We start from the raw sequence: 15,189 nt of genomic DNA on the forward strand, positions 1-15,189 counted from the left end.
AGTCACTTTAGAATGATGGAGTTTCTAGTCTGAGTGAAACACCTTTTTTTTTTCTTTGCAACTTTTTCTTCTAGGAGTAATTCAGGGTTTGAGTGGTTTTTCATCAAAGTGCAGCTCTTTTGTAGATGGATGTGGCTTCTGCACCAGCCACGTTTGCTTGGCTTTRACTTAATTGTGCAGAGTCCCATTTYTCAATGCACAGCGACACATCCTGCAAATTCTGCAGAGGCCAGAACCTTTATAAAATCTGTGCAGCCCAGCAAAACGGCAGGAGAACGTAGAATCATGGAAAACACTTTGTTTAAGGGACATTTGCTTATTGGGTTCTCCCTACTTTGTTACCCCTTCTGAGTTCATTCCATATTCCTCTTTCCCAAGTTCCTTACTGTCTCCGGGGAACAAGCTGGTAAGACTGGAACTTGGCAACTTGACTTGCCTAAATCAAAAGTACCAAGGAAAGCATTATGGGCATTGTGGTGGGGASAGGTTGCTAATCAGAGGCAACCTTCTATGGAGTGGTGTCAGGAATTGGTAATGCTTGGAAATCTTCTGGGCTCTCTGAAAGCTCTCTGTGCACTTGTACAAGTGGTGAAGCTACAGTGTAGGTTCATTGCATGTTCCCTCAGGTTCTGGGCCTATCACCTTGCTAATAAGGGTGGTTGAAATTTTGATATTATGTTGCAAATGATTGCGTTTTCTCAGGTCTGCGTGTTTGGTTAGGTTTTGTTCTTGATGGTTTTTTTTTTTCATCAGGTACCTATGGCTGTCATCTGGTCTGTGCTCGTAGGCAGCCTAATAAGATCATTGAACTGAGATGCAGTTTTGCAAATGGATAGCACAAATGTGTGTAGCTTTTCAACAAATGCAGTGATGGAGCTTTCATGTTGTATAAAAGGAACATATAAGAGATGTATATAAGAGTTTGAAACTCTTTAGTGCTGCTGTAATTCAGGTACCAACTGAGTGCCTCTCATACTCCTGTGGAAGGTGACTCTCCATGTGGAAATAGGGAGCAGAATGATTTCCTTCCAAGTGGTGGTCATTTAAGGCTTTTGGAAACCTAGGAAAACTAATTCAGGGGAAGGTTGTTGAGAGCTGTGTTGTAGCTGACTCGCTGAAGTGCTGCTTGAAATTGGTGAATGGGTGATAAGTCTTTTGTTTTCCTACCATAAGCGAATAAACAGAAATGGTGGATTTTCCCCTAAGCCAGTGCAGTTAATTAGGGAAAAGAAAGTGGGAGGAGAGTGTCAGAACTAAAGAATTTCAGTCTTCAGAAGACCAGRTCCAACACTTGAGAGTAGGAAATTATATCAAATGGGGGCTTTGTGAATTAATCTRTGAAGAAAATGTTGGGGTAATTTGGACTTTTCATTCTAAAATGCTATATTTCTTCAAGACTTTCTTTATTAAAATCAAATGTTTATTTGTTTCTTCCAGAGATATAGGAAATGGGGCAGAAGTACAAATACATTTAAGCTTTTCGGTACAAGTTTGTTTTTGGAGGAAAGGGGGGGAATTCAYTTAGTATTGTCCAGCAACTCCAGCTAATATATTAATCCTATTCTCCTGCAGATTTCACTTTTTGTTTTCCCCTCCATTAATAGCAGAGAATGAAAGACTGGCATACAGACACCAGGAAAGAGAAATTGGTGTAGATTTGCTTTTCCCAATGCAAGAGGACAATAATTTGCAAAGACTATAAGAAGCCTCAGTGCGATTGAGCATTCAAGGCCACTTCCAGTGCCTGAAGATGCCCCCAYGTCTTGGCCCCCCAGCTCCATTTTTCATGCCATTTTTCATTTGACAGACCGTGAGCACTGGTGGGTTTGAGCTGCACCRTGGTACAGGTTGGATCACAGTCGGACTGTGCTTGTGCCCTGCTGCAGGTKTTTGTCTTCACAAATGCTCTAGGTTAGTAATCATCTGTAGGAAGAAGTTGAGGCTGTCAAAACCTGAGTGAGCTCTAGAATCCTGTAAAAACGAACATGATGGATTCACACAAACCCCAGCTTGCTGCTTACTGGATAAACGCAGTAGCAAATTAGAGTAGAAAAGGTCACTGCTGGCAGTTCCTGTGGTAAAAGCTCACACCTGTGTTGTTCCTAAAACTTGTATTTTGTGTAATTTCGCCAAGAGAAATGCTTTGTAGGTGTGTCACTAGACCCATAAGCTTTGTTTTTGAAAGGGAAAAAGGAAAGTAACAGAAATCAGGCGCCCAGCACTCCTTCTGCACAGCTTCTCTCTCAGCAGTGCAGACTGCTGCAGATTCGTGGGGCTGGAGCTCTGCTCACTGGTCCCTGGGTCATAAGACCAAAACCCAAGATCTGGCAGTAAGCACCAGTCATCTGAGGTAGCTGTAGGTAGAGATAAAGAATGATTATCCTGCTTACATAGATAGAGGAAATCAGACACCAGCTACATCCSCATTCTCGCAGCATAGCAGCACTAGTGAGATTATAGTCTCTGTAGTACCTATTTCTTGACATGCACTTCAGAGCTTTGATTATAACTACTATATTTCATTAGAGAATCACATGATTTCAGTGTCACTGTGTTTTCTTTTCTTGTGAAAAACTTCTTCTGAATTGCTTTATTTAACAAGAATTCAATTTAGTCTGGTTAAATTAATCATGCTCCAAGCTGTGTTCATTGTAACCACTGTAACTCCTGTTAATTTTCAACCAGAGAAGAAGAGGGAAAGRATTAAATGTTTAGTCCTAAGCACCTGAGCCTCCAAGAAAATGAGAAACCAAAACATGGCAGGAAAACCTGGTGTTTTATGAAATTTGGAAGTGTGTTCTGACCATGTGGAAATCATGAAACCAGTCTTCAAATGCTTTGGTTTTGAAATGGAAAGGACAACATTGCAAAGAAATACTTTGTCCTTTGCTCTTTCTCTCTTCTTTTTTGCCACTAAGTTGGGTTGCAATGTGCCAGTGTGTTGTGCCTGGTGAGGGACAAAGTTGTTGCAGTTGTACACCTCTTGGTGTGTATYTCTGCCATCTTCATTATTTGTAAGTTCATGAAAGTAAGGAAGCTGGAGCTTGGGGAACTCAGTAGATTTCACCAAGTGGGAAGATGTTAATTGTATGCTGCATGTAGCAAGGGATTGATTGTCCCAAGATCTGCTCTCGGTGCTCCTGGACAACAGAACACCTCTGGATAGGGCAGGCCTGGTTATTTTGGTTGAGCCCAGGCTTGGACTTCAGTGGTTTGATGTTACAGTTTGGTCTGTGTGTAGTTTAATAATGTGACCAGAGTCCCAACATGAAAGATAGAGACCTCACCACAACTTCACTGAAACAGTTTTGCCTCTTAGAAACCCAAACCATTTTCCATCTTGCCTTCTTCCATTAGATATTCAGGTGGCTTTGTTGAGGCCAGTGCTTCATGTAATAGCATAACTCTAGTTCTTCAAATTGAAATTTGTTTCAGTAAAATTTCTTGTAGCTTAAAGGAAAASAATATAACCCTAAACATCAGTGATCCTGGCATGGGAATGTGAGCTCTTTACTGCACATTTCCACGTGCCCAAATCAGAGGTTGAAGGAATTTATATTGTTTCCTTCATCAGTCTTGCAAGCCCCAGAAGTGTTCAGGTGGTGCCATGCTGTTTATCCTGTATCTCCTTTAATAATGTTTCCAGCATTTGGGAATGCTGAGCWGTGTCAGTGACCTGCTGAGGGATCCAGCTGTGCCCAGGCCCACAGAGCTCATCTTGGCATTGCAGCATTTCTGCCTTGTGTGTTTGAGGTGTTGCTCATACTTTACTTTTAATTAATACTTCGGTGGCCATGTTCGTTCCTACTCCACCCATCACACCCACAGACTTCAAAGGATTTGTACCAGTGTAACCTCAGTATTTATTTTATTACCAGTGTGATTTCCTAAGGAAACAAGGCTTGGAGAAGTTGTTTGTGTTTGTCTGGTTTTCTGCCCATCACCCCARTCCTCCCCATTTGCAAAACATTTCAGCCAAGCTTGAGAGCATCATCTGTTCCAAAGATGTGAAAATTGAAAAACCCAGAAAGTTCCCCATCTGATAYTCCCCTGAAGGACAATGTTCAGCTGAGCTCAGCTGTAGGGAGGAGAATCTGTAAGGGAGACAAAGATGCAAAGAATATCCCATGTGGTGGGAAGGCTTCTGCTGGAATTTCAACCTTACTGGACCCCTGAAAAATCCAACCATGAGACGTAAATCTCTTCTGTTAGTTTCCCTGGAGATATTTCTTGCCAGGTCTGTTACTGCAGTCTCCAGCGGGCCTGCTCATGGCCAGAATGCCCTTATGGTGGGGATGGTGTGTGGAATAAACACACCTTCACCCAAGGAGTGGGAGGCTCTTGATCAARCACTCACTGTGTATTCTAAAATTGCCTCAGATGTCTCCTGAGCTATGATCACCCCCAGAAGCACATGGGGTTCAGTATTTCAGGGTGTGTGAGTGGACAGATGGTCACTTGGTGGAGTACATGAATGGGGTGGGGTGGGCAGAGCTGTGCTGCCACCAGKGCTCAGTTCAGTCGAACTGCAGCGTTTGGAAGCTGCAGGTGTTSGGAGGCGAGTAATTTGCAGCCAGCTCAAATTACTTAGGGTACATGACAGAGCAAATTATTTAGGTAATGAAGCTGAAAATGCAGGAAGATTAGAATATTATATAGTAAAATCATTCTGTGTTAATTCAGTTTGTGATCAGATATCATGTTGCTTTAAATACCACATTACATGCAGTACCCTTGTTTGASTCAATGAATATGTATGAATATGTCACTGAATATGTATGCCTCCTAATTTAATCAATATACTTACAAACAGCACTAGCAGGGATGTCTGGCACAAACTGCATCCCTCTAGAAGCAGCTTGGCCCAATTTGTGCATGTTTCATAGCCGTTTCTGAGTTAGCTGCACCATGGTGCACACCCGTGAGGTGGGCACGGGTGAGCCACATCCAGGGGAAGGATGGGAAAGGCGGCTGCACTCAGGGAGGGGATTGCTCCTTAAGCAGAGCCCCACTGGTCCAGCTGCATCCCTGCCTGCTCTCTGTACCTGTGTGGCCTTAGGGCAGGTCCTGAGCTCAGCTGGCCCCGTGCTCAGCTCGGGATGCTTTCCCCAGTGTGCAGCTGAGAAGGTGCACACTGCCCATCGAGGTATTGAGGAGTAGACACTGGTCAGGCAGACTCACCAGTACGTGCTTAAATCCATCCATATTGAGTGSAAAAGGGGATATCTGGAATTGGTGGATATTGCTGCCTTGAGAGCTGTGACTGTGAACTCCTTAGAAGTGCTCSTGTCTYRGTGGTGCCAGCAAACACAGGCAGTKGGGACCACACATACCCTGGGAGAAGGGAGCACCTCCTACACAGGTTTTCCTTTCCAGAAAATGCTAATTTTTAAATTCAGAAATAGTAAGTGACAGTAGGGTTTACCTGACTTTCACCTTCTAGAAGTTAGGCTTGTAATTAAGGTATCATTAAATTCCTTCACTGCTGACTGAAGAGGAGGCATCTTCACTTGGGGGTTTGTCTTGCTTGTCTTGAAGAAGATGAATCATGCCCTTTTTCCTTCTTGCTTTCTCTTTCTCCCTTTCGTTTCTTCCTCCCTTCACTCTARAGCAGACAAGACAATAAACTTCATTAATTACCCAACTTTCAAGATTGCTCAGGTCAGCTAGGTGGATCTCCCTAAAAGGCARGAATGGGACCGATTACATCCACTGAAGAGCCTTTCCCAGGATACCAAACCTGAGGTTTCCTACTTGTTGTGAATTGGGGAAAAAATGTTATTTGTGTTCATGTACAATTTTAAAATAACAGGGTGAAAGCAGAAGGAGGAAAGGAAAAGTCTTTTTTCTACCCCAAGACAATGAATTCATTAGAAACATACATTTCATTCAGATGCATTTAAGGAAAGGCATAAATGTCTGTCTTTGGAAAATATTTTTTTCTTTTCTAAAATGTATTCTTCAAGTTGGACTGGTAACACACTTTCCTGTGCTGAGGCTCAATGTGTTTCTGTTTAAGTGACAGAACGGGGGAGAAAGGTGCCCTGTGCTTTCCTTGGCTGTGCAGGCTCTTGCYCTGATCTGAGTCTGCCCCATGAGTTAGAAAGAAAGAAATTCAAGGCTATGATGAACTTGTACAGAACTTTCCCTTACAAATAGAGGATTGGATTTTCTTCCTTCTCCACTGTACAACTGGACAAGGAATAAAGCAATATTTCATGATGTGGGAATTAATAAAAAGGGAGAGGCTGTCTCGAGGGTTTGGTTGGGGGAGGAAGCTTGAAAAAGGCAGGCAAACCCAAGGAAACTGTTCCAGGTTTGGGGAACAAAGTCCCCTGGAGCAGGAGGGAATAAGGCACATTCTTCTGTTGCAGGTGCCAGCAGAAGATGTCAYTGAGTGCTCTGGCTGGCGGGTTGGCCGTTCCCTAGGAATTAGGTGGAGGCAGTGGTGTTATTTAAGCATACCAGAGCTACTTCAGAGTGTTGCCATGTGAAGACACAGTGGATGAAGGAAGAAGAAATGCTCAGGGGGAGAAACACTGGCTTTTTTCCCTGTAATGCTGGGGTTCAAGGTGCTGGTCTGTCTGATTTTGAGCAGMTCAGAGTCCACACTCCCTTTGCTGCTGTAAAATGAAGTTCATCTGTCATTACAGCAGGAGGACAGTATCCAGACAGTCTGATGAGTGGAACAGCTACAAGCACATTAACTTAGGGGTGTTAGTGGATGGCAGAGGCTCTTTGCTGTAGAGATGAGCTTGTTTGATATCATTTGCAGGGATTGCTACCTCCAGCCCTTGGAAGGTCCCTTCTTTCTCTCAGGAGCCGTTTCTGTAGCAGCTTGTTTGGTGGTGGGTCTCAGTGCTGGAGCTTCCATTTCTTGCTCTTGGTGGTTTGTTTGGGCTTTTACTGCTCCTCTTTGCTGCCTTTGGCACAGGACAGCCTTGGTAGGATTGTGGAGCACTGTTATTTCAGGGTGTGAAAGAGTCTTAGGCCTTTAATCTGGGAGTACAAACTACATCTGTCACCTGGGTATCTGTGGCGGTTTCTAAGCAACCACAAGAGTTTATTTTTTTCTGCAATTCATATTTAAGAAATAATTTGCTCATGCATGAACCAGCCTGAATCAGCCTGAGCACCACCCCAGGAGACAGAAATTGTAAACTGTAATTTAAGCTAATTCTAGTCTAAAGCGTGAATTAGAGTATTTTATGTAATCTTGAAAAATATACCATATAAATAAATGTAAGCAGAGAACAGGTACAATTAATTTGAGCACMGTAGGAAGCTTTAAGTAACTCTGGGAATGTGAGAAACCAAGTCGGAACATATTCTTGACATGTAAAAATATTTCCCACCTGCCTTGTTTGCATAAGAACAAGGTTTTAGCAAGTACATATTTGCATGTCAAAGTTAAAAGTGGGGAAAATATTTTCACCCTTGTAAGAAAAAATGCATAATCTTGGCACAGGCAATTTGCATTTAGTAAGTTTAAAGTATCTTAAGTCCTTTCATGCTATATGGGGAGTGTATGAACGTGCGACAGGGGTTCCATTTCAATGAGTTGATTTGCAAAGGCACCACGTGGAGCAGTAATTGATCTGATCTCTCTGTGCATTAATTTGTACTACAATTGGTTGTGGCAGTCCCAAGCGATTTGTGCTTCTGAGAGTCATCCCACTGTCCTGCAACTCAGAGTGGAGYAGTGAGCTGGAGTTTTAAGTGCTGTATGCCTAATTGAAAGTAAGTACCTTGAAGATGTAAATTTGAGGAAATCAGGAATTCTAAAACTATACCTGATTTGTTGCCGGYGCTCATAAAAATGATGTTGGGCAAATGCTGGCACAGCTGGAGCCTGTGAATCTGTGGAGATTCTCTTATACCAGTAAAGCACCCTGGAAAATGCATTTGGGGCTAATTATGGCACCTTTTAGACTATTACTAACCTAGCTTTAGGCCATCACTTTGAAGGCATGCTGCATTCCTTCAGAAACGCTCTGCAAATGTCCTGTTGCTTAAGAAATAGGGTTTGCATAGACAGGCTTCATGGGTGATTTAACTAACGTGCTGGAGATTGTAGATAAACTAGATCCAATTATATCATACCTGTTCAAAATAAGGCAGTAATTATGGATATAAAAGTGAAATGTAAAAAATCCATTGCCATGTAGCTGTGGAGATAAGCCTTGTCACTACCCTGTCCAAGGAGCTGCAGAAGGCTGCTGATTCACTGCAGCAGAGGAGRAAAATAATCATATGTTGAAAAGGCACAACTGGGATTTGGTAGAGCTCTTCCGGAATTTGCCAACAGGATTGCTTTCTGAATTTGAACTGCACATGATACAAATTCCGAGTTACTGTGAATTTCACTGTGTTCTCCAGTCTATTTGATTATGCCACCCTTTCTGCTGCAAGCTCATAAACATATGATGCTCCAGTAATAATTCACGTAGCACATTAATGAAACAGCACACACATTATTTTTCCCTTTTATTAGTTCACTTCCTGCTCCATTGTGTTTAATGTGTTAGCTGAAAGCAAAGCGAAATTAAAACCGTTTTGGGGGAAAAAGTATTTCCTTCCTTAAGTGTCCTAAATAGACCTTTAAATTTCAGCCTGTTATTTTATTGCTGCAAAGATGGTGGGGATTAAAGGTCAAGGATGCCAAGGTCCTTATGATGGAAGCAGATGCAATTGGTGTTCTGTTGTATAGGAAGTGCCTGGCAAAATCCCTGTAGTCCGGAGCTGTTGGGCAGTGCCATCCCCAGCAGAGCATTTCAGCTCTCTCGGGCTCCTGGGAGCAAATAGGACTCATTTGGGTGCTGCTCGGCTGCCCTATTGCTGCATTTGATGTCACCTGGAGAACATTTTGAACGGATATTTTAGCACAGTCTGCCCTGTGCTACAAGTCTTCTGGGCTTCTAGATAGTAATTTTATGCTTTGGGCGAGATCCTGAGCTGTGTGGGACTGCAATGAAACGGAGTACTACTGCTACAGTAGCACTGCAAGATGACTCTGGATTAATAATAAACAGCCATTTAGGGATTAAATTGCATGCAAAATGCAGTGTTTGTAGAGTGGACATGTGTTTTTGAGAACAGAGTACATGAAGTTAAGCTAATGTGTTGTAAGACAGTATTGGATGTGATTTTGCGTGGTGTCGCAGGCTGGATAGCCATCAGTTGGATGAAACAGGAGCTCTGTTAAACAGTCAGGCATCTTGTGAATGGATCTGAGCTCCTCAAGGAGGTGAACAGWGCTTGTTAATGTGTCACAGTTAAGAGTTGTACTGCTCCGACTAAGCCGCCTCTGGAAAACTGATGCAGCTTCATCCTAACGCACTTGGGCAGCACAAAGGCTTTCGTAGGATTTCAGTCCCCTACCTGTGTGTGTGGTCTGTGTTTGTGAGCACAGCCAAGCACGTGTGAAATGTGCCCTGCTGCAGTTTGATCACTAAAGCACAGCCTGAGCACTGTCTGTCCAAACTTGCCAGCAAAGCAGTTGAGAGGTATCCCTGAGCATGCAGGAGCCCCTTCTGGAACTCGTGTATTCAGATGGGAAGGTGCTTGCTTTAGAGACAGTCACACAGTGAACTGAATTCAGTAGGTGTGTTAATATGTATGAATTTACATTTATCAGGGCTTTCAGACTTTATCACTGTATGGTRTTTTCTAGACTCTGGCTTCGAGTAAACTAGATGCTGCTGTATTTTTCTGCAGTGTTTGTTCTGTGATAGATAATACACAAATATGTACTGATAACTCCCTTTCGATTCAGATRCATCAGTTTTGGATTTCTCATGCTCCACTTTAGGGTTGGCCAGTCATGTGAGCTGGGTGGGTGCTGGTGGCTCTGGGAGAGATGGTGTGTTTGCTTCCAGGCAGGGCAAGCTTTCAAATTACCTGCTATTGGTCGTGAAACTCCAACACAGTTGGAAGAAACCTTTCTAGTGTCATCTTAGCTCTCTGGCCAAAATGTGAACTCTCCTATTCTTTTTGGCTTTGAAATGCTGATTCTAGCCTTCTTGTGGGTTCTTAAACACCTTCTCAAATGACCCATTTTAATAACCCAAAAGCTATTATATAACGAGCAGCCATAATTTAGTCCAAAGCTCTAGGGGATCCTTGCAGTTCAGCAATGAATAGTTAATGCAGTATAATGTTTAGCAGGTTATTAGTTTTCACTGTACAAATGCTGATCAGGGAATGCTTTTATAAGGTGTTTAAAAGAAAATGTAATTAACTGGTTGCGTGCTTCTGTTGCAGCTCAAATTGAAATTATTCCATGCAAGATCTGTGGAGACAAATCATCAGGAATCCATTATGGTGTCATTACATGTGAAGGCTGCAAGGTAAGCTTTTAAAATATTAAGTCTGAAAAAAAGCATTTAGCCTTTTGATAGTGATTATTTTCCTCCTTTTTTTAAAGAACAAGCATTGTGCCTAAGTTGAGTATTAAATCGTTGGGGATTCTGAAGTTCTGGTTTTATTTGGGCTTTAACACAGAAACAGTTACACTGCCTCAGATTTTAGGATAATCCTCAAAATCACTGAGTTGTGCTGGGCATGCTGTAAATTGTTTCTGCATAAGCAGAAGAGGTGCAGAGAGATGATCTGCTTCAAGCACACCACCAAGAGCCTGTTCAGTGCATTCAGCTGAGAAAGGGCGAGTCTGGCTTTCTTGAATCTCCTTGTCTGTAAATCACTATGAAGCTCTGTTGGAATAGGTGAGAGCTCTCCCCTGTTTTCTTTTGCACTCTGCTGCAGTTACAAATCTATTCTGTTTGGCAGCGGAGATGGGATTTCACAAGCAGCACCTGCTCGTGGTGTTCAGCACGCTTGGCTCTTGCTGGGAGCAYTGCCTGTTCCTTGCAGTGCAGTCACTCCTGTGGAAGGTTTAGGCTTTAATATTTTCCTGGAGTTATACCTTTGGTAAATCTAGTTGACAAGGACTGCACTAGAACCAATTACATTTTGTTCATTGTGTCTGTCACAACCAGGAATTAGACTGGACAGTGCCAACACCAGGTGAGAGTGAAGCTGATCACTCCTTTTGATCTCTAGTGCAGAATTACAGCACTGGCTTGGGGTGACACATTGTCCACAGCCCTGTTCTGGCTTGTTGCTTCCTGTATGATGTTGCAATCCCATACTGATAGGTTTTTCTCCTGTCARTCTATACTTGAGGTGTGAAGAATTGACATTTATGACTGTTTGTAGTCTGCTGTCCTGACCKGCTTGATACTAGAACCCATCTTCAAAAAGTAACTTCCTTGCATGCACATTATAAAGTTTGTTTTTGTGTTTTTCCAAGGAAGATTTTTGTGTTTTCATTAGCATGCCCTCTCAGTCTTGTGGAAACATTGGTAACAAGGAAGGGGAAAAAAAAAGTAAGAATCTTACAATTATATGGGAACAGCACCTTTGTGACTGCTGTTGCTATGGAAAATTCATTGATAACAAAGTGTTGACTTTCTCCAGCTTTACGTGGTCAAGCAGCCTTTGTCAAATTTCAGCTGTGGGAAGTGGACATTCATRGTGAGAATTCTGTTGTTTGACTGTSTTGYCWAGGATCAGGTTATGTTCAAGATCTGAGGCCTCTTTAATCCTTCATTGCTTTGGGCCCAAGATGCCTGGTAGAGATCYGTGACACGATGACCTGAGTGCAGATACACTGCTGTTGACACGGTGCTGATGCTCAGCTGTGCCTCCCCACACAGGGCTTCTTGTGGAGCAGGAGCCTATGGAGAGGGAAGCTACCAGCTGTGTTTTCCTTCCTTCATGCACTTAATGAGAAATGTGTGTGCAGTATACTGTGGTTTAGAACAAATTATTTCCTTCAAATGCTGTATAAATTGAGTTCTCTTGGAGCTCTGTGCAATCCCCTGCWTCTGAGAATTCCACCAGAACGATCAGCTGGTGAGAAGGGCAGAAAGGCAGGCAGGAATGCTCAGCACACTGAAACCCATTTGAACCTTAAAAGCAGAGCCTGGGAAGTAAGACAGGGGTCCAGTGAATGATTTAGGCATTTTCTCCTCCTCTTAAAGGAGCACAGTAAAGTTTTGTAGCCATAAAACTTCAGGCCAACTTAGTTAACCAAGTTGTTTTCCATTCGGAAGCTCACTCCTAAAGGAGCTCAGTGTCCTTTAATACCAAAGCCCAGATGACTTGCAGGTAGTGACAGACTGGGGTAGTGCTAGTGGGGACAAGTCACAGGAAGAGTTTACATGATCATGAYCTAGACGACATTTAAAATGCCCTGCTGTGGCTGATGGATTCTGTTAGTGCTATAGTCTCCCACAGTAATGTCAACAAAGTCTCACCCAACAGAACTATTTTGGCTGGTGAAAAGGTTGGCATAGCTTGGCTTCTGCCAAAGCAGCCAGGTGTGGATTGGTATGGGTTTCTTTTCCCAGCTTTTCTGTGGCTACAACTGCTGCAGGTTTGAGCATGCTTATGTTGCTCTTCATGTTATGCTAAACCTTTCTTTGTAAAAAATACTCGGCTATGAAGACCTTGTTCTCAGTCCTGTGCCTTAACTCCTGCAGGCACTGTCCTGCAGAGTCCCAGAGAAGTCAGTGAGGTTGTGTCCGGGTGCCACAAACCCATCCATGTGTATCAGATGGCAGGAGCAGGGCCTTGGCTGTCACAAGGGAACAGCTGTGCTGCTGCCCTCAAGCCAGGCCTGTCAGCAATGATCTACAAGCAGCAACAGCAAAGTGGGGTGTTTTCAGCTTGSACTGGTTTCACTCCAGTTTGGCGTGAACTTTCATGTTACTTAATCATAATGTTAACTTAGATGTTACTCTGTAAATACTGATAACCAGCAGAAATATAATTTATTGAAAACCTAAAGTGACAGTTTAGTTGCAGAGGCCTGCTGTGCAGTTCTAATCTGTATCATGGATGAAATCACAGACCAGCTTTTGTTAAATTGACTTTTGCTGATTCTGTTGCTGTTCTGTGGATTTGCAACCCTTGCATTTCAGAGCTGAAAGTCTACTGACCAGGTTTTTTGTTGTATTGTGTTCCACGTAACTAGACTTGAAGATCTGTAATGAAACCCATTAATGTTTCTTGGGAAGCTTTCATTTCCTGTCGTGCTATGATGTTGCTGGCTGTTCTTACAGAGTTAGTGTTTTGCACAGGCATTGAGTACTCCCAAACCATCAGCCTATTCAGCTTAATTTGAATCTGCCTTTAAAAAAGTGAAATTTAACACCTCCTCATTTTCTTCCCCTAAAGTGAAAATTTGAGTTTTTATCCTGCCTGTATTTTAGACTTTTTCTAGGAGGGGTTCTGTGGCTTATTATAAATAAAATAATTTAAGAGAGGGTGGTTGTAGGAGCACTACTGACAAAACTGGTATCAGTATGGAGCAATTCCCTSAACCATTAGCTGCGGGAACCCATTAACAACTTTTTGTGCTGTAGGAGGGACCATGCTGGGCAAGGAGAGTGGTTTGTACATATCCGTGTTCTTTTCTCCTAGCTGAAAGTTGAATTCAGTTCCACACTGTCATACGATGAACTATGTAATTTAATGTGCAGATGCAGTTACTTGCTTTCACTGTCAATAGTTCATGCCCAGCTGACCCACCAGTGCAGTAGCAATCACTCTCTTTACCTGACTGCATGCAGCTGGTCTTAAAAAACCACCCATGCAGGACATTTCTGGGCATWTCAGATGCTTTCAGAGGTTAATCAATACTGGCTTGTGTCTCGTGTTTTTTAAGACCTTAGACAATCTTGTTCATTGTAAGTGCAAAGAACGTYTGGGTTCTGTACTTCAGGAAACAATACCTGGTGTGCTGTCCCTGCCCATCTTGCTTTCATTCGTTGACAAACACAAGCTCACTCCTCTGTTCATTACCTGAGTAAAACTGAATGGTTTTGCTCTGTTTTCAGTGACACCATAACTTTGTTATCAAATACTTTATTAACACAGTTTRTTAAACAATATTGTCAGAACACACTCCTCCCTTCATAACTGAAATACATGCTGGTTGTCATAAAAAGGTTAAAAATCCAGTTGGAATGTTTGCCTGTCGTTTGTATTACGGTGTATTTTTCTGATGTTTCTTTGAAGAAAATTTGTGGTGGTTTGCTTTAGAAAACAGTAAAAGAATACTCCCCCCCAACTAATTGTTAATTGCTCAGAATATTGCAAAACTTAATGATACGTGGAAGTCTTTAAGTATTAGCCATAAATCATGGGATTATGAATAAGCCTTTGTTGTCACAGGCTCGCATACAGTCATTCCAAAACGTCTGCCATTAGGATGCAGCAAGGCAGCTGTCAGCTGTTTTCTTGTAATTAAACAGCCAATGAGCAGCTAATTAAGACATATGTGTATACAGAAGTGGAAGTGGGTATGTTAATGAACTGTAGGAATCAATTCATTAAATGAAAATTTGTCAAAAGACCAAACATGAGCTCAGCGTTTCAGCCTGTGCACGGTGGAGAGGGAGCCTGTGCGGTGCCATTTGGGACACGAGGGAAGCACAACTGGCTCAGGAGCCAGCTCAGACACCAACGTCTCCAATGCTGAGCAGGGAAGTCATGAAACTATTAATAGACACTGCAAAAACTGCTATTTACATTTCAAAGTCCCTTTTAACAAGTTGTTATTCAAACTGACTTGCAGATGAAAAGTTCTTGCGCCCTTTTTTCCCCAAACCTGATTTCTTGGCAGCAATTGAAAACCCRTAGACTGTGTTGTGTATAAAAAGGGGTCTGAAATGCAGGGACCAAGCTGTGGCTTGTAACGTGCTCTGCTCTTCTTCTGGCACTGAGTGGATCCATCTGCAGGGAAGGGKAGCGTGCAGAGCTCAGTGCTGGGGCTGGATCTTTGTGCTGCCTTCAGGAGGGACTGAGACTTGGCCCAGACATGCTGTGGGCTAGAGTGGTTCAGAACTGGGGCTCCTTTAGTGCCTCACCAGTTTTGTGCTTGGTCTGGAGGGGTGGCTCTGCCTCAGCCCATTAGGTCACATGAAATAATGGCTGTAAACATGCATGCAGTGAAAAGCACGTGGCCTGGGCTGACTTGCATAAGGCTTGAATGTATACACGTGTACCAAGCATGCATCCACCTCCTTCTTCCTGGTGGAAAAATTATAGCCAGCTCTGTGCCTCTGGCAAAARCAAGGGAATAGAACAACAGAATAGAGCATTTCTCCTTTTAAGAAAGGA

At 42.8% G+C, this 15,189-nt stretch overlaps 1 protein-coding gene across 4 annotated transcripts in view; it reads left to right on the top strand.

The window, feature by feature from the left end:
- RORA (RAR related orphan receptor A) overlaps window positions 1-15,189 on the top strand; it is a 344,571-nt gene that overhangs the window by 304,672 nt on the left and 24,710 nt on the right. For all 4 annotated transcript variants that reach the window (XM_057378204.1, XM_057378206.1, XM_057378203.1 and 1 more), the window contains one exon: window positions 10,264-10,349. In XM_057378204.1, the coding sequence (XP_057234187.1) occupies window positions 10,264-10,349 (86 nt within the window). The remainder of the gene's footprint in view (window positions 1-10,263; window positions 10,350-15,189) is intronic.

This window comes from Malurus melanocephalus, unplaced genomic scaffold (assembly GCF_030028575.1).
Source record: "Malurus melanocephalus ecotype Western Australia unplaced genomic scaffold, MMel_1.1 scaffold_346, whole genome shotgun sequence".
Classification (NCBI taxonomy): Eukaryota; Metazoa; Chordata; class Aves; order Passeriformes; family Maluridae; genus Malurus; species Malurus melanocephalus.